General features: G+C 34.1%; 2 protein-coding genes across 2 annotated transcripts; one reads left to right on the top strand and one right to left on the bottom strand.

Moving 5' to 3' along the window:
- Nucleotides 1–305: 305 nt before the first annotated feature.
- On the bottom strand, nucleotides 306–14,001 carry LOC149421294 (uncharacterized). The gene is made up of 8 exons (XM_089635461.1): nucleotides 13,637–14,001; nucleotides 7,061–7,189; nucleotides 6,324–6,894; nucleotides 5,977–6,224; nucleotides 4,976–5,115; nucleotides 2,094–2,207; nucleotides 1,925–1,999; nucleotides 306–883 (listed from the first exon to the last, which is right to left on the bottom strand). Exons 1-8 carry the CDS (start codon nucleotides 13,957–13,959, stop codon nucleotides 570–572), a joined length of 1,914 nt encoding a protein of 637 aa, XP_089491587.1. The 5' UTR covers nucleotides 13,960–14,001; the 3' UTR covers nucleotides 306–569.
- A 2,063-nt stretch (nucleotides 14,002–16,064) lies between these two features.
- On the top strand, nucleotides 16,065–24,887 carry Prx5 (Peroxiredoxin 5). Its single transcript, XM_089635460.1, has 3 exons — nucleotides 16,065–16,231; nucleotides 21,376–21,642; nucleotides 24,155–24,887. Exons 1-3 carry the CDS (start codon nucleotides 16,127–16,129, stop codon nucleotides 24,344–24,346), a joined length of 564 nt encoding a protein of 187 aa, XP_089491586.1. The 5' UTR covers nucleotides 16,065–16,126; the 3' UTR covers nucleotides 24,347–24,887.
- The last annotated feature ends 935 nt before the right edge of the window (nucleotides 24,888–25,822 follow it).

Raw genomic sequence — 25,822 nt, 5'->3', positions numbered from 1 at the left:
GGTACAGTACACCACTACAGAAGCGAGAATCTCTGTAACCCCTCAGGCTAATTTGTTCACTTTTGGGAACAACTAGAAATTGTTATGTCTCCCTTACTGTCATGGTGAGAAAAATTATCTAAACAGTGTTAGAAAGAGAAAACACCACGCTTTATATTCAAATCTAAAAGTTAACCACAGAAAAATGCTAATACATATACATCTTTATGAAGCAAAAGTTTACGAGCGCAATTTGAAAATAAATTTATGAAACTTTTTTATTAATTTAATTGATTTACATGAAACGACAAAAAAGTCAGGTTGCAAAAAGTTATAATACAAGGGTAAAGAATTTCCAGTAATTTTAGTTTTTAAAACTTTTTTATGTTTGCATCAAAAAATGTAAAATTTCAAAAATTGTACGTTTATTTCTAATAATAACATTTGAAAGCGTATTTTATCACCTTTCAAAAGCAGTTTTTAGTTTTCAGATTTAATTGCAAAGTGTAAATAATCTGACTATCTGAATATGTCAGAGGCCTGAGGGGTTAAGATGAAATGTTAAAATGTCTGACGAAATCGCTGCGGCTTTATTGAACAATCATTGACAATTTCTCAGACATGGACTGCACGAAGGTAGTCTCAGTGAAGAGCTTGCGCGTCCGAAGACGAGTGCTGATCTGATCCGAATCTGGCTCTGGGTCCGCAGAGGGCTTCGTGGCACTGTTGGTTCTTCTCAGTTTGGTTCTGTATTCCGCTAAGGACAGCTCCGGGGTGTTATCCTCTAACTCATCAGAATTTAAATAAACATCAGGACCGGGTTTACGTTTCTCCGCCAGTTTTGGTCGTTCCCTGATAGTTATACGACTGGGCGATATATTTCTATGGTTATTTCTCTTGTCGGCTGAAATTTAAAAAATTAAATCACTTCATGGACACTTTACGTAAATTGTCAGAGTAAAATTAGAAAGAGTATTTTTTTAAATGTAAGTATGTTAGTTGTATGTTTCTACATATGTAAATATATATGTCATTAAGACAGTAGTTATAGGCCTTAGTCGTAAGTCACTACATATAAGTCTTAGATGTAAGTCACTAGTTTTAGTGTTAATCATTTAATAAATATATTTGTACAGTGATTTTTCACGAAAACGACGCTATATAAATTAGTAAAATATCATTATTGTTATTAAATGTACATACTGTAAATATATTAGGCACACTGCGCCGCCTACAGCAGTGCAAGAAGCCAAAGGGTAAAGTGCGCTAACGCCAGGGGATACATGATTGAAAATGAACATAGGAATTTTGCAAAATGTTTTTTTTTTTTTTTTTTACTTCTACCATCATGTAGAATCACCTCCCGAAGTTAGAGCACTTTTCCCCCGGACACCCTGTATAGCAACAAAATTAAAATACAGATTGTAGAAACATTAAAAAAAAGTAGTTTTAAATAAGTTTGTAGTAATTATTGTTATTAGCGGTAGCTCGAAAGTGAAGTACTGTCAAGGCAAGGCTTGTTATTTATGTACACAGTAATAAAAGTTGAAGAAAACCTCTCTACTATTTTTTATAGAGAGTTTATTGCCTAACATATAAAACCTAAGAGGTAAATTGGGTTCTGGGTTGGTGGAAGAAATTGCCAGCTGGCAATTTACTAAAATGTAATTTACATAAAGATGGAACTAAAATACAATGGCACTACATGACATAATCAGAGATGTGCTTTATTTCAAATAAATCCATTTCAAATGGAAATGCAAAATGCAAAATGGGTATTTTCCATTTTGCATTTTAAATGCTTTTCTAAAAACCATTTTGCATTTTCAAATGGAAAAGTTTTGACCCATTTCCATTTTGTATTTCAAATGGTTTTGGGTACCCATTTTGCATATCTCTGGACATAATACAAATTTAACAACAATAATATTATTAGGCCATTTACCTTTTCTCGGTCGGATAACTAACCCGTAATTCTCATTGTGTACTCGGTTCCTATTCTTATTCTTGATCATGCAGCCTGCAATCAGAGCACATATTCAATATCACATTCATGGGGCAATCAATACCTTGAAGCATAGTACATGTGCATGGTGCATGCTGTTAGTACATACCTTCATTTGCACCTTTCACTATTTTGAAAACGTCCTCTTTCGCCAATCCATAATCACACAATCGAGGCAGAATGTATTTCAGAAAACGGTTCCTTAAGCTCTGCCAAGATCTATCTGAAATGATAAAACAAAATATTCAAGGAAATGATTTAATCAATCCGGCATGAGAAATTTACTCAAGCCGCGCTACCAAGAGGAGAAGACTCAACAAGGGATGCGCGATGGCAAGAGAAGGGTGCAAATTTACTCAAGCCGCGCTACCAAACGGAGAAGACACAACAAGGGATGCGTGATGGCTAGAGAAGGGTGCAAATTTACTCAAGCCGCGCTACCAAGAGAAGACACAACAAGGGATGCGTGATGGCTAGAGAAGGGTGCAAATTTACTCAAGCCGCGCTACCAAGAGAAGACACAACAAGGGATGCGCGATGGCAAGAGAAGAATGCAAATTTACTCAAGCCGCGCTACCAAGATGGCAAGAGAACAGTGCAATTCATAATAACCTGCACCGGTTCTAACTTCGAAGTAACTGCTTTTTGTGCCTGCAATAAATCGATAATAATAATAACATTTTTGTATAATTACATTAATTATTGTATTAATTTACTGAATTTGGTGTCGCGACACTGTGACTCCACTGTATTAATCGGTGTTTGAAGATGCTGCTGGGATAAGCCGTATACCACACTCGAAGGACCAATCCCAAAACTATGTCAACTGCTATGTTATATGGGAAAATTAAATTTTAATGCATCCGCTAAACCTGATGGACAGAATTCCTCAATGTTTTAAACCTGGGATTCTGGAACATAAGATAAGTCCAGATTAGAGTATAGGAAACAAAGAACTCATCGTCGAAGTTGGGGCCACAGGTCTGCCAGATTCTGGATGCTTCACATTTTGAATATGTATTAATAATATATTGAAACATAAAATTCGTAATATTTCAATCCGTGATCGCTGTATTTTATTATACATCACAGTAAGGTGTGATGTATAATAAAAGATGCCCTGTCTGAAGTATTATTTTGCACTGAGCTGCACTGTCACTTTTAAAGTTAGGTTTTACATCTTGCAACAATTATGCCGATCATGGTGACATTTTAGGATGAGTACATTGGGCAGGTAGGACAATTGCATGATTTGGTGTTGAGGTTTCCTATCCACCAAGTCTTTGCGAATGCATACCTACCAACCCCACACAATCCCATACATATTGTGTGATTAGAATTCAGAAATCCTCCTGTCTTCCGTCTCTTTTGAACTTATGCGTTACACCATTAGAACTTTGGAACACTCTTTTTTGCAATTATGCTTTGGATGGGTAATAAAAATTTTCTATACAAACATAAGCACGAGTTTTGAAAAATGAAAAATGAGTTTTGTTGTACGTGTTAGTTTTGCGATAAAATTGTGATCCCATACAAATAAATGATATTCCGCGGCAGTTCCCCAATTAATCTGAACCCCCTTTCCTGAGGAAGATTATAGCGTAGTGTAACACCTAAACGTACAATCTGCATAGGCCACTTTCAAATAAGCGTTGATGCGTATAGCGCAGTGTGTCTGCGCCTTAACGTGTTAAATGTGTTTTATTCGACAATATTGAAAATAACGCCATCCACGGATGTGAAGTTTTTAAATATATTTTAAGTATACCCTTAACTGAATTTATTTGTAATGCCATTGGCATTATGTTTATTAAATTAGAAAAATGGTAAGAAATGCACACAAGCTGCCAAGTGATAGCTTTGCATGACTACTTTTTTTGTTATAGTAAAACTCTTGTTATATAATTTTTTATAATAAAAAAATATGTATCGGTGTCCGGAAACTCGTAGTACAAGCGGGAAACTGGAGAATCTACACCACATGGGGAACCCAAAAAAACATAAAGTTTTTTGATTTGAGCATTTTCACAAAAAAAAAACCAAAAAAAATATTTTTCGGCTATTTTAGGGTTAAAGTTTTTTCTGGTGTTTAGGGTTGAACAACAGATGTTTTAACCCTGCAGAGCAGAAATATTTTATGATTACACCGGATTAAATGAAGGGTGATTTCAAAATAATGCTTCAAATCCGAGTTTCTTCATTTGTTTTACTTTCAAATAGTTTTAATTAGTTGGGTACTTTGATCTTCAGTAATAATTTATAAGAATTTGATTAAAAAAAAAAAAAAAAAAAAAAAAAAAAAATCAACTTCTAACTCGATTTACTCGATAACGAAAGCTCAAATCAAAAAAAATATATACTACAATATCGACTCCAAATGTGATGTAGATTCACCAGTTTTTTATTTTTATTTTTTTTTTTTTTTTTTATTTATTTTTTTTTTTTTTTTATTATTGTACGACACACAGGTAAGTCCAATTATGGTACAATTTTATTAAAACTAACAATACATGTACATATATTTTTTAAAACATGGTATAGTGATATTAAACACATCTATATCCGCTGGTAGGGCATTTAGTAAGGTCATACCTCTTGTCATGCTATGTCGGGCAATGACATCTGTCCGACCCTGCGGTATACAGAATAGGTCGTGGCTACGATTTCGACAGTATTTATCAGGAACGAATAATCCACAGCATGACAGGAGATATGGGCAATCGATAAGGTTTTTTAGTAACTTTAATTCAAATACCATGAGTCCGGCATTACGCCTAGTCTCCAGGCTTTGGTAATTTGTCTCCTTTAGCAGTTCCACGTGATGCATGAATTTCGGATATATTCCGTATGATCGCATGTAAACATACCTTAGGAATTTAGTTTAGTTTCCCGCTTGTACTACGAGTTTCCGGACACCCTGTATTTACCTCCATTATAGAGGTTACATAATAGCGTAAACCGTGTTGTATTAAATAATAGGTTGTAATTTACCTCCACCGGGCATTATATGCATATTCTCCAAGTCCTGCCAAATAGCATTCCCTTTGACCTTGGTATAATTACTTCCCTCTGTGACCCACTTTATGATAAAACGGTCTTCTTTGGGAGTGTAGAAGGCATTAACTGCTACTCTGAAACAGATACACATCAAAACAATGAGCCACTATCTAAATTAAATACATTTTAAAGAAACCACTTAATCACTTTTCAATCAGAAATCACTTTGTGGTTTGACTTTATACTTAAATTAAAAGTGACTTTAAATTACAATTTATTGGTGACCGGGTATCTCATCAAAATGACAGTTTAACACACCTACAAAAAGTGATATAAGTCATGAAAAGTGATTAGACAAAACCTAGTTTAAATAGGTAACATAGTTAACTATTTAACCGTCATTTAAGTCATGAAAAGTGATGAAACATAAACTAGTTTAAATAGGTTACATAGGTAAAATTGAGGATGGGTTGTTTCGGAGAATTTGAACAATTCTTCAAAATTCATGTTCAAGTTCTATGAAAGATTTTTTCAAGTTCTGTTATCATTTCAGTTCTGTCAAGCAACTAGCCTATAATGATATAGTAATAAAACTTAAATTGGACTTTCACGGAACCCGAAATTGAACGTTGAAATTTGATGAATTGTTGAAATTCTCCAAAACAACTCGTCCTAAGTGTTTTTCCGGGATGAAAAGTAACATATGTCACTTTCTAGTTCTCCAACAATCCCTATGCAAAAAATCACGTCGATCAGTCACTCCGTTCCGACATATAAGGACAAATAAATAAACTTTCATTTTTATATACACGGTGTCCCAAAAAATAGTGACAAATGGAAGTCCAGGGGTAGAGGACCTGCAGGGCTACCCAAATTACTATTATAATTTTAATTAATAAATAATACTTTTAATTCAGGCTGGAGTTTTTAAACAAAATTAATAATTTGACTTAATCTGTGTGTGCCAAGGTAAAGTTTCATTTGTTGAATCATACTTAAAAGGATGTTGTTTTTTCTCCCGTCTGGATTTTTCTGCCTCGAATGATTGGTTCAGTGTAGGAGTATAGGTAGATTTCCAATTATCAATAATAGAAAAAGGCCGATTGGAAACATCGTTCCTTTTCACTAAGTTTTCTTTGTTTATTTCATCAGTGAACAATTTATTTTCCAATTTCCGCTTGTTGCGTATTCTGTCTAGCGGGCTCATGTGAAACTCCGAAGTTTTACTCAAATTTCGGCAGGCCTGGAACAGAAACAGAAATAACAATGAATGGAGGGATATGAGGGGTGTAAGAAAAGGTAAGTGCGGTAATTAAGTTAGATATTGGTTATTATCAGTTACCCGTGAGTTGCGCCCGGAAGACTGGCTGAGATGCTTGCTGAGCGTGTCACTGTGGATAAGTCCCAGCTGCTCCACAAACTCCAACTGACTCATCGCATTCTGCTCATCAGATTCAGCGGACAACTTTCTCGGTGACCTCAAAACACTTTCCATATCTACTCCATTGTCAGAGTCACAATAATTAATCTTAGGAGATTTTGTAACACCTGAATTCATTTTCTTTCGAAGTTTTGGTAAATTTTTATCCAAAACTACGGTCGGGCTTATTGCAAATATCAATTGAAAAAAATAATCATCATCATTTTCAAATGTTCCTTCGGGAACTGAATCCATTCCCTTGTATCTGATAAAATCTCTATTTTTTGAAGCCCATTTTCCAATAACCCTCAAATCATCTGCACTGATGTAGAAAGAGGCTTCACTTGTCTTCCTCTGCGAGCGGGGCCCCACGGCGGAGGGGACCGAATCAATCTCTACATGATTTTTTGTTTTATCAACTGATTCATCCGATTCAATCAAATATGTTCGGTTTGCGCTCTGCTCAGATAAACCATTCCCGCTACTTATATCTCTACAAAAAACAATATTTTTAATGTCATTAACGTCATGTCATAACGAGGATCCTACATCTCGTGGAATGTTGAATTTGACCTCTTTTCTAGAAAAAATGTACTGAAAGGGGAAGACTTAGCTGTACAACCAACTGTAAATTTCTTCATTATTAATTATTGACAAACCTTTGAGAAAGTCCACTTAGATTCAGTTGTCGGGACTCGTTGAGTTGGCCCCTCGGGTAGCCTTGGCAGCCCTGGCATTTATTTATATTTCCAATGGCTTCTTCCAGATTTCGTAACTTCTGGTATAATCTTTAAATAAAAACATTTTTCATATTTGTAATAAGCATTTACTTTGTGGCTCGTCATAATTTACAATGAAAATATATAAATTTGTTTTAGACCACTTTAATTTTAATTACACTATACCGGTTTTAATATTCTCCTGACGAAGGAAGGGTGCTTCCGAAACCGGTAGTGTAATTAAAATTAAAGTGGTCTAAAACAAATTTATATATTTTTATTGTAAAAATATTTTTGATTATGAAGATGGAAAACAGAGTCAAGTAAATAATATGGAGCGTAGACCGTTATTAGAGGAACTGTAAAATGAAGATTAAATCCCAGATCGGGCAACATGTGTTGCATTTAGTGCAAAAGTACATATAACTTTACCTATTATCACTATTACCTAGCCACTCCCACGCCCGTGTGTAATTCATATTATACAGTTACTTTTTGTGTGACATCTACAAATCTGTATTATAATTTTTTTCACATTTCTGATCTAGACACTTGAGTAATTACGTGCGTAATAGTTATAAGTACCGTATTTATTGGTAAAACGGCAATAGTTGTAGTTTTTCGAGACAGTTTATTATTATGAGTCGGTTGAATTTGAACGCTTTTGACGTTTCAAAAGTACATGTGGTGTGGGTCAAGCGTTATGATTTGTTCGACTAATTTTTATCACAAAAATCAAACTGTTTAGTGCGTGTTACCCTTTTCTGCGTTTAAAGATTATTTCTATGTTATCTGGTTTTTCCAGGTACAAAATAAAAATCATAATTTTATTATAAGGAACATAATATATTTTAAACTGTTTTGTGTTAGTGAAATTATCAAAACTTTTTATACTAGTGACTATTTTTAAAGTGATTTGTATTTAAATAGTTAAAGTAGTTAGTATTTAAAATCCGATGAACTACAAGCCTATATTGCCCTGTGCGTCTTACAATCGCAAGTAACAAAGGATACTCTGCAATCTTATTGGTCTGCAAGAAAGAGCATTGGTACACCTTTTTTCACATCAGTAATGCCTTTCAAACGATATACCCAGATATGTAGGTATCTACATCTGGTTGATAATGCTACAGCAGATACCAGGGATCTTTTACATGTAATCGACTATGTCAATGAAAAATTTCCCTATTTATATGTTCCCGACCAATATATTGCCATCGATGAAAGTCTTAAGAAAATTTTTCATTTATTCAATATAATCCCTCAAAAAGTGCTCGTTTTGATTTAAAATACCAGTGGGTAGGGTTGGGCGGGGCTAGTTGAACCAAGGGGCTAGTTGGGCCACGCCAATATCTTCGGAACCGAAAGACTTACGAAGAATCCTGAACATGTTCTAGCAAGCTAGAAGTGTGGGGACCGCGCCACCAAGCATTCAGTAGGCACATGGCATCCGTAGCGTGTGTACGGGGATTTTGTGTGATTTTGCTCCAAAAGTAAAAAAAGACGATCGACTGCTTTTTTGAAAATAGATACCAAGGAAAAAGATACCAAGTCAAGGTAAGTCAATTTGAAATTGGTGTTTACTTAACTATATCTTGTCAATTGTAAAATTGTAATACATTTAGTGGTATATGAGTTATCCGATGAAATTTGTAATAAAACATGGGTGGGGCTAATTGAACCATTTGGTTCAACTTGCCCCATTCAGATTCCTTACTGTAATTTTATACGTAGTGCATTCATTTTCATTTCACTCATCAATAATGATGGAGTTTTACCTACCTGACAAAACAAACAACCAATCACAGAGCGAGTAGATGATGTCATCCCAGGATTACCAAAACAGGAAAAAGGAAGTAGGATCAGACCACTATGACAAGAATCGACATGTCGTCTCTCACATAATATATATGTTCTGGATGAGGAATGGCAGTACATAATACCGATTTTTTTAAACTTTCTAGATGCGTACACGGTATACCTACAACAGGCAAAGAGAATGTTTCTCCCAATATCAACAACAATACTGTAGCATCTACATATAGAAGTGGCGTTTACTTTTCACCTGAAACCGTTAGACCATTTCCAAAGGCAGGGCCAAAAAACAGCTGCAAACAGCGAGGAAGAAAAGAAGAGCTGCTATTTTAACAGACACTCCTGAAAAGGATTCTCTTGCCCAAGAGCAATCTAAGAAGCAAAAGACAGGAACAGATAAAGCAAAAAAAGAAGGCAACTAAGAAAAAACTCTTCACATTGTCAGACTCATCATCCGACAATTGTGAAGAATGTGCTTGCCTAATTTGTGATGAGATTTATTCAGAGAGCTTTCCAGAAGAAGAGTGGGTTCTGCTCTGGTTCTGTTCTGTTCTTGTTCTGGGCACGCCAAAAGTGCACATTTGGAACTATTCCAATGTTTGTTTTCTGATTTTATCGATTAAATAATTCTAAGAAAACATACCTGTTTTATTATAGTCGTTTTTTAAATAAAATAATCGTTACCTAATTCTGTATTTTTTCATTATTTCAATAAATTTGCTTAAATAAGTCAATTTGTTTTATAAAACTGTGTGCGTAAATGATAAAACATATTTGACACTATATTGTTCAACAAGCCCCGTGGGGTGGTTCAACTAACCCCACCTATGAGGCAAGTTGAACCATTTCTCCTTCTGCGTGAAAATTAAAATATCTTCCATAAGATCAACGTATCATTTCATGAATAACATTATAAAGCCAGATAATGAAGCTATCTTAATAAATTGAAAAAACAAAAATATCTATAAGAGTTTCGAGTCTGGGGTCAAATTAGCAAAATCATGTTCAACTAGCCCCGCCCTACCCTACTGTGTTCAGTTTCGTATTTACGCCGGGAAAAAAATTGGAGATGCTCAATTGCCATCTTCAGATGCTATTGTTATGGAGTTGATGATACCTTATCTCTCCGAAGTATACACACTATTTATTGATAATTAGTATTCCTCGCCACTGCTTTACCAACGTTTACAAGAAGGAGGGACAAATGTTTTGGGAACAGTACGAACCAATAGAAAACAAATGCCGTCCCATTTCAAAACATTAAAGCTGGAAAAGGGTGAGTTCAATCCCAATTTAGCGACAAAATGATGGCATTGAAATGGCAAGATAAAAAACCAGTTTATATTATTTCCACTATGCATTCTGCTGAAAAGACTTCAACACGAAAATGACGATCAACAACTACAGCGATGAAACCATTACCTGTTGTTGAATATAACAAAGGTATGGGGAGAGTAGATAAAATGGACCAACAACTGGCTTCGTTTCAATTGATGCGACGATACTTGAAAGGGTATAAAAAAAAAAATTGGATGTGTTATTTCAATTCATACTGCTTATACAAAAAAAAATCAGCAAAAAGAATTTGAAGTATTGTTAATTTCGGCTGATAGTGGCAAAGCAACTTATAGAAAGAGTAAAATTACCAGCTTACGCCAGAATAGGGCGTCCTGCGGCTGACAGTGAAATGAGACTTTAGGCAGCCCATTGGGCAAACTTTGCTCGACCTATACCTGTGACTGCACAAGGGAATGCCATTGCCAAACGCCAATGCAGAGTATGTTCCGCAAAAAAGAAAAAGAGCACTAGCAGATAGGAGTGTGAACGTTGTGGAATAGCCTTGCATATGCCAGTGTTTTAAAATTTATCATACGCAAAAGAACCTAAGTTTATAAGTTAATTAAAGTTTTAGTTGTATTATTTTTATTTTTTTGGAATAACTTTATTGAGTAAAACCTCAAATTGTAATATTTGATTATTGAAGATAATATTATCAATTTCTAAACGAAAATCTGAAACAGAAAAATCAGAAAAGGATACGGTCACATCTAGGACTCGAACCCAGGACCCTTGCCTTGCCAGGGCACCGCTCTTTACCACTGAGCTAATGGAACCCTATCCCCTTCGGTCACATTTAACTGTATCATACTTCGAATAAGAACTTCCAACATTGTCTTCATTTTTTCACCGCACATTTTTTATTGGCATCTATCTTTATGTATGATCGCAAGATTCAACCCGAACTAAATGCAATCTAGACAGCGTCTTTTTTTTAGATAAACCTATCTTATTTTTTTATTTCAATGTGCGACATCTATTGACTTTTCTGCAAGTCTGGGATGAATATTTATTTTTTTGGAATAACTTTATTGATTAAAACCTCAAATTGTAATATTTAATTATTGAAGACAATATTATCGATTTCTAAACGATGTGACCGTATCCTTTTCTGATTTTTCTGTTTCAGATTTTCGTTTAGAAATCGATAATATTGTCTTCAATAATTATGTATTATTTTTTATTTTACTGTTGTGAATTAAAATGTACTTTACATATCTTTGATGGGCGGACATAACAGTATAACTGCATTTTTGACCATTCAACGATTTATATGAGAAAATGTGTCTTGTGTATGCCGGCATCAATGGTATTAACAGTATAGTTACACCAGTACTCAAAACATATGTTTATATCATATAAATCGTTGAATGGTCAAAAATGCAGTTATACTGTTATGTCCGCCCATCAAAGATATAATATGTACTCTAACAGTATTTTTGTGAACCAAAACTTATAAATTTTATGTGTGTCAAGAACCAATCTACTTAATAACCAATAAGTTTGTGTAACTAATACTTTGAAAATGACGAAGTTTTAAGCAAAGATTTTCTTCTGGTAAGTGTAATACTGTTTTCTGTTTTTTTGTATGACACCTAATATGTACCTAAGTTTGACAAACGAAGTTTGACTAACGCTACAGTTTGACAAACAATGTCACCTCCCTTCCGGGTGGGGCAACTTTTATAATTTCGGGAATAAATTTAATTAGTATATTTGTGTACATATTTTCTTCAAAATAATGATATGCGGATGGGTTAACACACTTCGGCCAGGAAAGGTAGTTCTACCCGTTCGGTCGATTGACGCAAAGGGAAGGGTAGTTCTACCTTTTGCGCCGGCATCATTTCAATGGCAGGAGAGATGGAATTATTCAATGTTTTTATATTAATATTATATACCAATCTCTTTATAAAGGTCCGAACTAAATGTACATAATTATGGAATCGTAATGCAAGTCTGTTTTTTATATTTATTTTCGTGGCTTTCGTTTACATTGGTATATCAACAAAAGGATAGTATATTATTTGTTATTGAAATAATTCAATTCCTGGAATGAGGGTTTTTATGACCGTGAAACCCGATTCGAATCTCTTTCTCTGTTCTGCACCCACTCAACTCCTATGTGCAAGCGAACGAGAGATGTCGGGCGTATTTAAAGAAAGCAAATACCGATAGGCGGACCGTAATAAACATATTACAAGGTTAATTGAGTTGCATTTCAAATAATATTCGATTTTCGTTTAGTACTTTTATAGCTTGGGTATGCTGAGTTACTACGTAGAAATTTTTACTAAAATATTTTAATTATTTTCGAAGATATAGGGATTTAAAACATATTAAATAAATTTGCGCAGGACCTTTATTTTCGCCCGGAGTCAGGGTAGCGCCGGTGCAAAAAATACCCGGCCGAAATGTGTAAAATTTACATTATATCTCTGATTTATTGTAAAGATTTGTGATTGATAATATATTTTTTTTATTTTGAATGTACATATAAACTATAACTTGAAGTAAATGTATTCCCAGGGACCCATGACGCCCTTACATAAGTTTTATTCACCACATCCCCGGTCATGCGGGCAAAAACAAGGGTCCCGTTCGAGAAAATGGAGTTTGTTTTGAAGAGCTATATATTTTTTAAATAATGCATGATTTGAAGGAAATTTTATTAATCTTGTTGAATTTCGTTGCATGCTTCCTAAGCCAAAAAAAAAAACAGCACTTGGTTTCATCTTAATTTCTACAATAAATAACTATTTATGTGGAGAGATGGTAAAAGATGCATTAAAGTTCCATTTTTTCTCTATCAAAGTTAAGTTTGAAGGTTAGGAAATGCACACAAATTATTAAAATAACCCAAACTAAACCCTAAAAAATTATTTCGTGCATGTTTACTTAAACCACCGACTTAAATAGTTGTCTCCATTCGATATTTAAGTTGAAATCAAGTGTTGTTTTGTTTTAAAAGAGCCTTTGCATGCGACGAAATTCGACAAGTTTACCGAAATATTTTACATATCCCAACTATAAAATTAAGGTATGCGTCAGTATGCAACACATTACGCTACACGCATCATGGCTTCGTCTATTTCAGCATAGTCCATAAGAATCCACTTCTGGAACACAATGAAGTGAAGTTTACCAAAAGTCCACAGTCTAGAACCTCACTCATTTGAACTAAATGACTTGGCTGAGTAGGCATAAATAAGGAGAGCTGGCTGCCTTGACGGATTCCTCAGACTAACACCTTCAAGTCCTTGCCACTTAGAAAGGGCGGACGGAATACCACATCTTCAACTATCAACCGTGATCCCACGCAGCTTTTAACGGTTCGCGTGAAACTGTAATTTTTAAACTTACTTGTAATACTTTTGTTTGTTGTATCGGCGCTTATCCAACAATTTTGGTCTACATTTGTGGTGCTTAAGAGATTCTTTAATTTCAATCATCGCATCATCAAAGTCCATGAGGACCATTTTGTTGGAGGGCGATAAATAGAAAAAATCCACCTTTTCCTCCTTTTTCGTTTCTGGATTGATGACGCTACCCTCGTTAACCTCTATATATTTTCCATTTACTTTGATGTAGCACTTATTCCAATCATTTTCAGTGGTGCCCATTTTGAAATTATATTCTGGAGGACAATCAAAAGGTTTGGGATTCTCGTAACAGATTTCACCCATTCAAAAGTGTGTTTTGAAATTTGACAATTGAACTGGCATGAAACCGACCCAAGCCATAGATGAGTGGTTTATTTATGTTGTGTATGTTTATGCTTGTTTATGCCGCTTATGCCCATTTTATGCCATAGATACTCATCACCATAGATAAACCAATCATGCCCCGTTCTGACAGAGCGATTTTAGTTGAACGACTTTTATTGAACGACAAAAATTGAACAAGATATCGTTCAGACGTTTCAATTTAACTCGGACTGATTTTGCTAATCAAAATGGCGTCAAGCATAAATAAACTACCCTCGCGTGAAGTGAAGTTATCGCTTCGTGCGTCCCTATGATTTCGTATATTTACGGAACGAACTTTAGAATATGAAAAAGCCCAAAAAACGTTGTGCGTAGGCCAGATAATGGATTATAAGGAGAAACGAATTGGGTGCTTCTAACACTATATTGAGATATGGAGTTAGAAGATACCGAAGGCTGTTGCAATCATTTACGAATTTCAGAAGAACAATTTGATGTACTGTTGTCTAAAATTTTAAAAATATCTTAAAACAGGACACAGTTATGCGCACGGCTGTCCCATAAAAAAACCAAGTTAAAAATTACGCTAAGATACATGGCAACGGAGGATTCTTCTTCTGCTCTGATGTACGCACGAGTTCAAAAGTATGAATGTATTTATGGAGACAGGGTTGTGAGCTGTTTCATCTAATATATTATAGGAAATTGGAACCGAACAAGATACGATGATCAGGAAGGCAATGTTGGCAAGGCAAAGATACTATATATAGCAATTAAATATATATTTTTATATAAATATTACATTTTTACAAGAATATGTAGGTATATTTATATGGATGTTGATTATATTCGTAGTCCTCCTTACTAGGAGATCCTGTGTTGAGGGGGATTAGGTTTTGGAAGTTTTCATTGACTTCTATGGTTCGACTTCATGTTTTGGGTAATGTTTTCCAGAAAATTCTACGACGATGTTTTAAATATACTAGTGAGTTATTCATCCGGTAGTTCCTTAAGCCGACATTTAAAGTCATTTAAGTAGTTATTTTTTGTTTTGACAAGTTTGATACTAAGTGGGAGTTTGTTATATACTTTTACTGCTAAAAATTCAGAGCTTCTTTGTCCAAAGGTAGAGTTACACTTTGGTATATTTAGTATCTCTGTTTGTTTGGCTCTGGTTTTATGAGTATGTAAGGTATTTATTGTTTTTGTGTTTAATTCGTAGAACTCCATTTAATTCACCACTTCTCAGTATTTTCACAAAACCCAAGCAGTATAATGCACCCAAATAATTCACAGCAATAAAGTCATTAGTAAATAATTAAGAACTCATTACCATTTACTGAGGGGAAAACATAGATTGGTTTAACCAACAATAGATCATGTCATCGGTTTAACCAGTAATAAATCAATGTATGCACCTTCAAAATTTACATTTGAAATAGTATAAATACGTCGTCTCAATGTGGACTAACCACAGTTTGAAAATGGCCTTGTAAGCCGAAACAGCTGTCACAATAATAAAAAACTAAAACACTTGCAGAACTTAATAATAATATTATCAAATTTAATCTAAATTAAATTTATAAAAAAAAAGTATGTAAGGTGTTTGCCTGTAAATCATTTTTGAGGTGATGTACCAGAGTGTTTTTGGCATAGATTTTCTGTATACTTGGAACGTCAAACTGTTCTTTTTTTCTGTTGTTGAGGTCCTTATGAGAACTTTTAGTATGATCTTTATGATGCAGTTACCTTCAGTTGTTTAACGTGTTTTGATGCTGCTGAGCCCCATCCTATTATTCCATATTCAAATTAAGAGTGGCTTAAAGCAAAATATACCTAAAAATATCATTATGACAAAGTATATTATAATAAAAAATAATATTAAACTTTTTCCCACTTTAATTTTATTGACCGTAACCGGTTTCAGCTCGTTAAAGCCATCTTCAGACTGGTCAAAGGTGGTGAACTAACTAGGTATGAAAATAAGAAAATATCGATTTAAAAACAAAAAAGTGTTCTGTTCTTCCTCATTATGCCCATCACTAGCTCTGACACATGATTCTCTATGAATCCACAATCTTCGTGTTTGAGAATCTATGCACAATTATAAGACAGTTCGTGAATTTTACGGTAAAATTTTTCGCCAATGAATTTCGTCAGGAGACCGGTTATTGAGGTTATTGCATTTTGTGCGCCGAAGACAATCAGACGGTCGCTGTGCATTTCTGCTAACAAGATGGCTCCAATTAAGGTATTTATTACTGATTATGTAAATATACAGAAAATAGGGAGACGGTCAATTCACACCTTTAACCAAAACCACTGTGTATCAGTTAGATAACAATGAGAAGTAAGTATTTCAGTTTCCGAAAATGGGAAATAATATTAACAATTTCGTAAAAAAAAACGGGTAATTTGACGTCTTTTCTTCACGCCATGTTTTGATAAACTTGTCGAATTCGGCTGCATGAAAAAAAATACAAATAGCATTTAGTTTTAACTTAATTACTACAGTAAATAACTATATATGTGGTGGGAGATGGTAAAAATGTTTTAAAGTTCCATTTTTTCTAAATCAAATTCAAGTTGGAAGGTTAGGAAATACACCTAAATTATTAATATTATCCAAACTAAACCCTAAAAACCTATTTTGTCCATTTGCGACTAATACCCCCGATATAGTTTGTTTCCATTAGATATTTAAGTTAAAATCAAGTGTTGTTTTTATTAAAGAGCCTTTGCATGCAGCGGAATTCGACAAGTTTGCAATTGGTTTTTAGACTAGTTTAAAAAAAAAAATTTATGTTTTAATGAAAGTATTTTTAAAACAAAATGTGTACGTTACCCAAACAAGTTTACTTGTTAGCCTGAGTTTTGCAAAATGGAAAATTGCTTATCTTATTTTAGTTACTTCTAGTTGACCGTGAATGAATTATTGATTGATCTTTGGTATTATTGATTTTTCAACTTGCGTGATAAGTACTTAGCTAAAAATGTAATTTAGATTGTTCTAATATCCTCCTATTGTAAGTTACTAACTCCCCTTTCAACGCAGCTTTTCAATGCTTACTGCGATTTAAAGCCAATTAATTCACCTATATTTCATTGTTTATCCCATGTTTGTAGGTTTCATAAATTTAAAAAAAAAGTAAACAAATCATAACACATTAATGCGATGCACTACGTAGTAAAGCAAAATCATGTGTTTTTGGTTTGAAAATTTGGTCGCCTAGAAATGTTTCAGATGCTTTAAATAAATACCGCGAGTATAATACATCTTGACCTTTGAAATAATCGAGTGTTTTTTTACATAAGTCTTTTTATAAGCCCAGAAAAAAAAAATTTATAAGGCCCATGAAAACTGCTTTAAAGTTCAAAATTTCCTACTTACGAACCTATTTTTGGTTATGGTTTTATTGTATAATGTGGCAGATTAAGTTATTTATAAAATGATCGAAAAACATTTAAATATTTATGCCTGAACATCCACAAAATAAAATAAAAGGCACTTTTTGGCCATGTTTTTTTCTTGCCTAAATCAAAACAGCTGGATGGTGTGAAACGGGAATTTAAGCCTTATCGCCATCTACGTAAGGAGTGTTATTGATGGCGGCTCGATTCAAAATATTACACGACGTATGGCATCGCCTTAATTTTATATGTTTGATTACAAAATCATCAAAAATTGTATTTATTACTGGATACTTAGAACATATTATTAAATTAAGACATGTTCCCGTTATTATTCTCACTTATTAAATTTTAGAAAATACTTACCAAAACTGTTAAAATTCGTGCACAGTTTTTTTTTACAGTGATATTATATTTTTCAATTGAAAATAACAGACTGAAAATTGTCCCAGAATAATAAAAATTGTATCTGTTTCTTTGTTATGCATTACTCTAACTGAATTAGTATTTAATACTGCACAAATTATGTATTTATAGCTCATGTTGTACAAATATATAAATTAAAACACTCAGCACTCACAACACAAACCAAAATCTATCTGATATCTCCTAATAAAAACACATTTTCTCAATTTTTTAATTCCAGGGTTTTAAAATAAATTTTACTGAACAGAGCATTCAATAACAAATACATTGATATATAACATATCAATGAATTTTAGTAAAATAAACATCCACAGGATTTTCAAAGTCACCTACATCAACCAGCATGGAATAAATTATTCTACCTACACTGTCATTTGCAGGACAGGAGAATTACTGAATCAAGCTAGCGAGCTAAGATCTTAGTTTTTTTCGATAATTTCAAACTAAATTGGCAAAAACCGTCTACCTAAATTTAGGCAGCCATGGCTCAAGGCCTAGAGCGATGAGACCTAAATATAGGTAACCATCGTTTGAGTGGCTAAGGGTTTAAAGCTTATTTTAATAATACTACCTATACTTGCATCATTGAGAATGGTGCAATATACCAGTCAAACACAGCGATTATTCTCAAGTTGCAATCTACCTGGTCTTTCTTCATTGTACCTCCGGATTGCAGTGGGATGTTTTAGTATTTGGTGCTTCCGGTAATGTACTTAAAGTGGTGTAGTTTTCTTCTTTTTATGTTTAGTAAAATCATTAATACCCCAGGGCGGTTGCGCCTATAGGTATATTGAAAAAGCTTGTGGTTTGATTTGTGGGAATTTGAACAGTTTTCACTAATTTTGTTACTGTACAGAAAAATATCAAATCAAAAGAATGATTTGATTTTCATTTTGTATATTATCAAGTTTTCTGATTTGCACAATGTTTTTATTTTTCCCTCGTCTAACGAATGCATGTTGTGTGAAAGTATCTTTTATTTTCTTTAACCTCTGGAAAACCGTCCATGCACCACTGAAAAGTATTTTTTCCCCGCCGACAAACCGTTCATACTTTGCCGGCATTGGAATTTCGCCCTAGCTGGAATTTTTTGATATGCAATTTAAACCTATATGCTATGAGAAAGTGCATAAAATTTTTAACAGAATCGCTTACACTTGAAATAATTTAGAGTTCATTTTTGTTATTTCCCTCAAAAAGAGTCTGGTGTTCCAAAGGTTAAAAAATATTATTACAAATTACTTTCGTAAAGTTTCCAAATATCGTCCTATTTTAGGGGTTTACTTTTCTAATCCTTATTACTTGTTATAGTTACCACGAGCGTGTCAGTACTATTTTCTCTATTGACTTTATAGATTAACATTATTTACATATATACAATGAATTTTGTGGTACAGAATACCACATCCGTGGAACCATGTTTACATGTGATACCTAAACACTTAAATTGTTTAAATAAATTTTATGTTCATTCATTATCAGTTGATTATACATAGTATTTCATTTGATTATTTATTACGTGTCACCAATTCCAAAGTAAATGGAGAGGTTACTGACTATTTCAATAAAGGTCACATTATTGGAATTTAGAACAGAAAACAAATAGCTTTCGTGAATGATAATGTATGAGTATCATTGTAATCGGAATAATTTATTTATTACAAAATAATACGAGATTTCAAATTATAATATTATGCCAAGTAAATATATATATTTTTAATTGACTATTTTAAACAATTTAAGTAATTTGGCAGTTATTGTTGTTTTTTCACATACAAAAATATTTAGCCATGGAAGAATATTTATTTCCTCTTACAAAAATTCACCTTTTTTTTACCTAATCTTCATTAAAATTTTTAATTTTCGAAAAAAGTTATTTATCTTTTCTACTTCTAAATTCGTGTAAAATCAATCACTCCCGAAGTTAGTGCCTTTGCCCTCTAACACCCTGTATCGTAACGTCATTGATTATGCCCATCCTCTTGAATTCCTAATGCCAATTACACATCTGCAAAGTAATATCCACATCTGCTTTCGTTATCTCTGTTTCTTACTACCTCACTATAAAATAATCAAAACACTACAAAAAATATCTAATAAAATCATGATATTGAATCTTATTATGTAGATCATTGACTTATACATAAAAAAATTACATTTGTGTAGGTAGTTGGTAAAAAACAATAGTTGGATATCTTTGTTGATGTTGGTCAATATTTTAATGCTGCCTCATTGTTGGTGCCAAGTACCTGCGATAATGAACCTAAATACATAATATTATAGCTGCATGTAAAAAAAATATTACTTGTCCTTCAAACCAAACAACATGCCATTCACAGAATAATTAAAGTAAAGCTGATGCAATAATAACAACTAATTTTACATCATGTTTTGTTATTTAGGTGTAGGTCTATGTTTACATTTATTTACAACTTCTTTTTTTTTATTTTAATTTCTGTTATTTTTATCGACCTGGGGGCCTACTCTGTATCTTTCGGGTTAACCAACCAGTAAGTTTGTGGTTTAACCTTTCCTTGCCGGCGCTGAACTTGGTGAACATTGCCTCTAATTAATAAAATATCTCTCTAAGTATACTAAACACAGAGTTCAAATTTTAGGTATTCCTCCGCATTACATTTATGTATTGCATTAAGTACTTACAATATATAAATATTTACTGAGTGTATAGCGACAGAGGACGAGGAATTATTGAATACCGTAAGGGAAGGGTTAATACGGAATTGTGACGTGGCTAAACCGGCTGCAGGAAAGTTACAGAGTAGGCCCCCTGTATAAGATATTTAACCCCCACCATACGGGCAATAGCCTAGTCTCTTGTAAGTTTCAAATTTAGGTGTATATTACCTGTAATAAATTGTATGCTGATAACTCAATCAGAGTGAAAGACTTAAACACTCCCATGAGTAATTATTGTTATCAATCCTGTCGGCACCACTTGTGATGTTATCAACTATTGCTTGCTTTACATTACTAGATTAGTAAATACAAAAGCCGATCGTAAAATTAATTCATCAGGAACAAGTTTTAAGTTTAAATGAGAAAAATAACAAAGTAAAAAAACTTACTTACGAAACTTGGGTGGCTCCTTCATGGATGATGTTGCACTTCACGGACTCACACACATGTCTGCAGATGCCAATACATATATATGTAGCCAGTAAACTCTATTGCCGATTTCTGTTTTACCCTCACGCATTTAGCTTGTCGTCAAGTGATGACAAAGCTGTTGATTTTTTTCTAAAATCCTAGTGGCAAGAATTTAAACTTCATTGATCAATAAGAATGCTCTATTTAATTAGCCATATCTCTGAACCAATCATAAATTCAGAATGTAATTCCTGTTCCACAATTCTATTTAGTCCCATCACTGCTTGCATAAGAGGCAAATTCGAAGGAAAAACAAAACAGAGCAATTTTTCAAGTTGTTATGTTTAATAATACAGAAAAATTATCAGTGGCCTATACCCGACTCTTCGTAATTCTTGACTTTTTCTGTGCAAACATTTTTTTAGTTCTGCACAATATACTTTGTTTTAGGAAGGAGACAAAATCCCCAGCGTGGACCTGTACGAGGACTCACCAGCCAACAAGGTGAACATCGCAGATCTGTGCAGCGGAAAGAAGGTAGTGCTGTTCGCCGTGCCCGGAGCCTTCACGCCCGGCTGCTCTAAGACGCACGTCCCCGGCTATGTCAAGGACGCCGAAAAGCTCAAGAAGGAGGGAGTGGCCGAGATCCTCTGTATCTCCGTCAATGACCCCTACGTCATGGCTGCCTGGGGCAAGGACCAAAACTCTGTTGGAAAGGTAATGATTAATTATTCCCGTATCCTACTTGTCATCTTTTGCTATATTTCTGTAAACCTCCACAATTATTAAGACATTGACAGACACTTGCTGAAAAACGACGATGCAGGGCCGGCCCTGAAACCAAACCAGCGCCTGGCGCTAGTAAAAAGCTCAAGGGCACTGTATTAGGTTTTATCACTCCTTGGCAAGGCGGGAATTAATTGGAGTGCTCCAATTGTGTTTGTACAGGGCTGGCTCTGGTCACATGATATGAGTATTTTGTGAAATTGATCAAATCAGTAATAAAAAGAAAAGATATGTGTTCGCATTTTGACACAAATAGACAGGCTACATATGTATTACTACATACAATACATACATCACTTCCGTGCCTATTATGTCATGTAACATCTCCTCTAAAATGACATCAATAGATTTTTTGTTAGTGAATGTGTTAATATTAGATTCGTTAGCTTAGTTCAATTGTGGCTCCTACTTTTCTCTTGAAAAAGCACAAACAGGCGTGCCAGCTGGCATCCAAAATGAATTACTTAGTAATTTAATGCCACTAAAATAAATTGGTTATTTCTGTTTTCACCAGAAAAATGCTTAATTTCCACCCACCACTTTATTCTCAATTTATGATTAGTACTGTTTAAATTTACAGTTCAACAATAAAATGTAAAGAGAAACAAAAAAATTTCCTTACAATATCAACATGTATTTACTACGATTTTGGAATAATAATAATTTATATTATGTTCAGAAGTGAGGTTATTTTTGACTCCCGAACTTCACATTTTCGCATAATATGTTTGATTGGGGTGATTTTTCATAAAAACGGCGCTGTACAAATTATCCTATTATTATATATTTCAACAATACAAATGGGTTTAATTCCTCTGCTAGCTAAATCCTCCATGCACAAACAACGTTTTCCGTTAATAATGATGGTAATAGTAGTTTTGAAATGTTGTTGGGTTATTCGTAACCCGGGAATGTTTAACCTTTTACTGTGGTGACATCATTATTTATTCCAAAGCCATCAGAGAAGCTGCCTAGATCAAATAAAGTAATTAGTAATAAAATATTTTTGGGGCAATATTTAGTCCAAGCCATTCTGAACTCATTCTTCATACATTTCCTTTTACATAAGGATTAAAATGACTTAAAAAAATATCATCAATTTTTATATGGAGGTCACTGGTGTCCCATCCACACGTATAATATATTGACGGTTAAAAAAACATACTTTGGAACATGGTGTAGTATCATCTCCTTTCGGAAAGTACAACTAATTTCTGAACACTGTTAGAAAATGTGCCCCTGGACTATAGCCCGTTTTTAAAGCTACATTGTTTGAACACAATTACTCATTTACTATTAAACTTATTGTGAAATCAGATATGAGCACATCAGCAGAATGTTGCCTGCTCATTAAACAATAATAATAATTAAACAATTGCAGTACCCTCCTTTTTTTTCAACATTTTTTTGTATTTACATTTTTACTGTGGGGCAGTGGCGGCTCGTGACTTTTGGGTTACTAGAGTGCTAATATTACAAAAAATGGCTTAATTGATGTTGTTGTAGCTGAAAAAGATTTTTTATTTTTTTTAGAAAAATTGATTTTTTGTATGAAGATTTTGAGGAATTCCGTGAGGCGCACGGCTATACTGAAATTTCCTGAAAATATTCATACAAAAAATCGATTTTAGAAAAAAAATAAAAAATCGTTTTCAGCTGTAACAACATCAGAAATGCCATTTTTTATAATATTACCACTCTAGTACACCCAAAAGTCACGAGCCGCCACTGCTGTGGGGAAGAACATTTTTAATTCCTTCTAAGAATCTAGGCTTGTTAAAAGAAATTGCCACTTGACAATGAAGGTTGAAACGCACTAGAGTTTCACTTCACTTAGTAATCGCACTACAACTGCAGTGTGTGTGACTCATTAGCTAGCTCTGTTAGTGTTGAACAATTTGGACGACTCTGACCAAGATATTATCATTGTGCATTTCCTTTATGAGGAGGCCGAAAGAAAGGGCACTATTAATAAACGGGAAGCATGAAAGCTTGGAGGAACAAAGACCTTTTTTAATATGTCATAGAATCAATAATTACTTACTTAAGTCCCGCAGTTGCGGGAATATTTCCGACACATGTGTAAGGTATCAACGACTCGTCAATAACATTTTAGCTAATATAAATTCCTGCTGTCCAATGCACACACATCGGGACCCCAAATGCGAACTGTCTGGTGATGTATAGTGCACTATACCAAGCTAGCCCCAAATGCACTGCGCATCAAAATATTCTCCCAGAGGTAACTCTGCCACACAGCACTGCGCGGTTAAGCACCGCTCTGGTGGGCATTGTTTCGTACAAAAGAATGAAAATAATATTTCGTGTGGATGCGTCGTGCCGTGCAGTGCAACAGCGGTCTAGGGTGGCTCAACCGATGAATAAAAAGGTGCAGTAAACAATAATATCATGTTCTAATATGTTTGTGTTTTGGGAATTACAGATCCGCATGTTGGCTGATCCTCTGGGGAATTTCACCAAAGCTGTGGAGCTGTCCGTGGAGCTGCCCCCACTGGGAGGTCTCCGCTCCAAGAGGTACTCCATGATCCTGGAGAACGGAGTGGTCAAGACCTTAAACGTGGAGCCTGATGGCACAGGACTGTCCTGCTCTCTCGCTGACAAATTGAAGATCTAAATATCACTACTCTAGTTTTAGATTATATTGTTATGTATACGTTTAATTACTTTTAGTAACATTTGGTGCACATTTATCCAGTTACTGTAATAAGTTATATAGTTGATATAATATGTTTATTTAGAAGAAAAACGTAAACTCATTTTAAAGTTTTGCCTGTTTCTTACTCAGCTCTTGTAAACTAGAGAAAATATTACCCAACTGCCCAAAGTTTATAGCTAGCTTGCTCTACATTTTATTTACTGATAGCTGACGTGTACCCAGCGTTGCTCAGAGACTTTTCTCTACTTTATATTAATATAATATAGAAATTCTCTAAATGATGGCGAAAACCCTATAAAAGTCCGTTGCGTAGTTTAGAAGAACTAAGCGCATAGACAGATGGCTTTGTTTTATACATTTTAGAGATTTCTTAATTTTAAGATACTAAATAATTAAAGAAATATACTTAGTCATAGTAAATTTTTCTATTTCCTCACTATATTTTTTTAATAATATCGGGTATTCAGTGTATTATAAAATTATACTATTTGTTACAATCCACTTCTTGTTTTTACTCAAACCTTTACATTTATTAACCCATTGACCTCCGAATTGGCTCTCTGAATTAATTTTGTACCAAAAGTTTTTAATTTTCAGTGGTGGGTTAAATCTAATATTAAAAAAAAATTACTTTATTTGCGTTATGTAAAAATATATTTTGATTTTAAATAATAATAATATGAGTAAATATGGATATAAAATTTTTATTTATGTACAAAAAAAAGTTGACCATCCGTCAATCTTATTGGCTTAATTTTTTATAATCATTTCGAAAAGATTAAATTTTGTATGATATTTGGTTGTATTGGAGTCCAGAACCACTTGCCATTTTGAAAAATTATGATGGCGTTGATCGCTAAAAAAACTTTATTTTTAAATACCAGAGAAAATCTTTACCAATGTATTATTGCCAACACTATGAATTGAATGCTCCATTATCTACAGAGCGATTGGCATTGAAAATTTGAAACACAGATGTCCCTTGCACGTCTGTTTTTCATTTTTAAGTTGACATACTTTAGGCCTGCCACGCTTGGCATGGTTGAGTGACAGCGATACACCCCCACCAGGCCGGCGGGGTTGCGGGTCCAATGGGTTAAAAAGATAATATTAACCCTTCAGGCTAATTTGTTCACTTTTGGGAACAACTCATGTAGTCTCATAGAAATCGTTGTATCTCCCTTACTGGCATGGTGAGAAATATGATCTAAATGGTGTTAGAAAGAGAAAACAACACTCTAGAACAGTGATACTCAACCTTTTTCTTCTGGGGGCCACATTCATATGTTTGTAAAGCTACGCGGGCCGCAACACTATACTGGTCAGTGTTGCCAACGGTGTGAGCTTGATTCCCCCTTTTATCATTCGAAATCCATGGGGGGGGGGGGTTGTTAGAGAATTTCTGTACAACATAATAATTCCCCACAAAAAAAA

This window comes from Hesperophylax consimilis, chromosome 9 (assembly GCF_061612785.1).
Source record: "Hesperophylax consimilis isolate HC1 chromosome 9, BYU_Hcon_1.0, whole genome shotgun sequence".
In the NCBI taxonomy this organism is placed as follows: Eukaryota; Metazoa; Arthropoda; class Insecta; order Trichoptera; family Limnephilidae; genus Hesperophylax; species Hesperophylax consimilis.
This window is presented reverse-complemented; position numbering and strand designations above follow the sequence as displayed.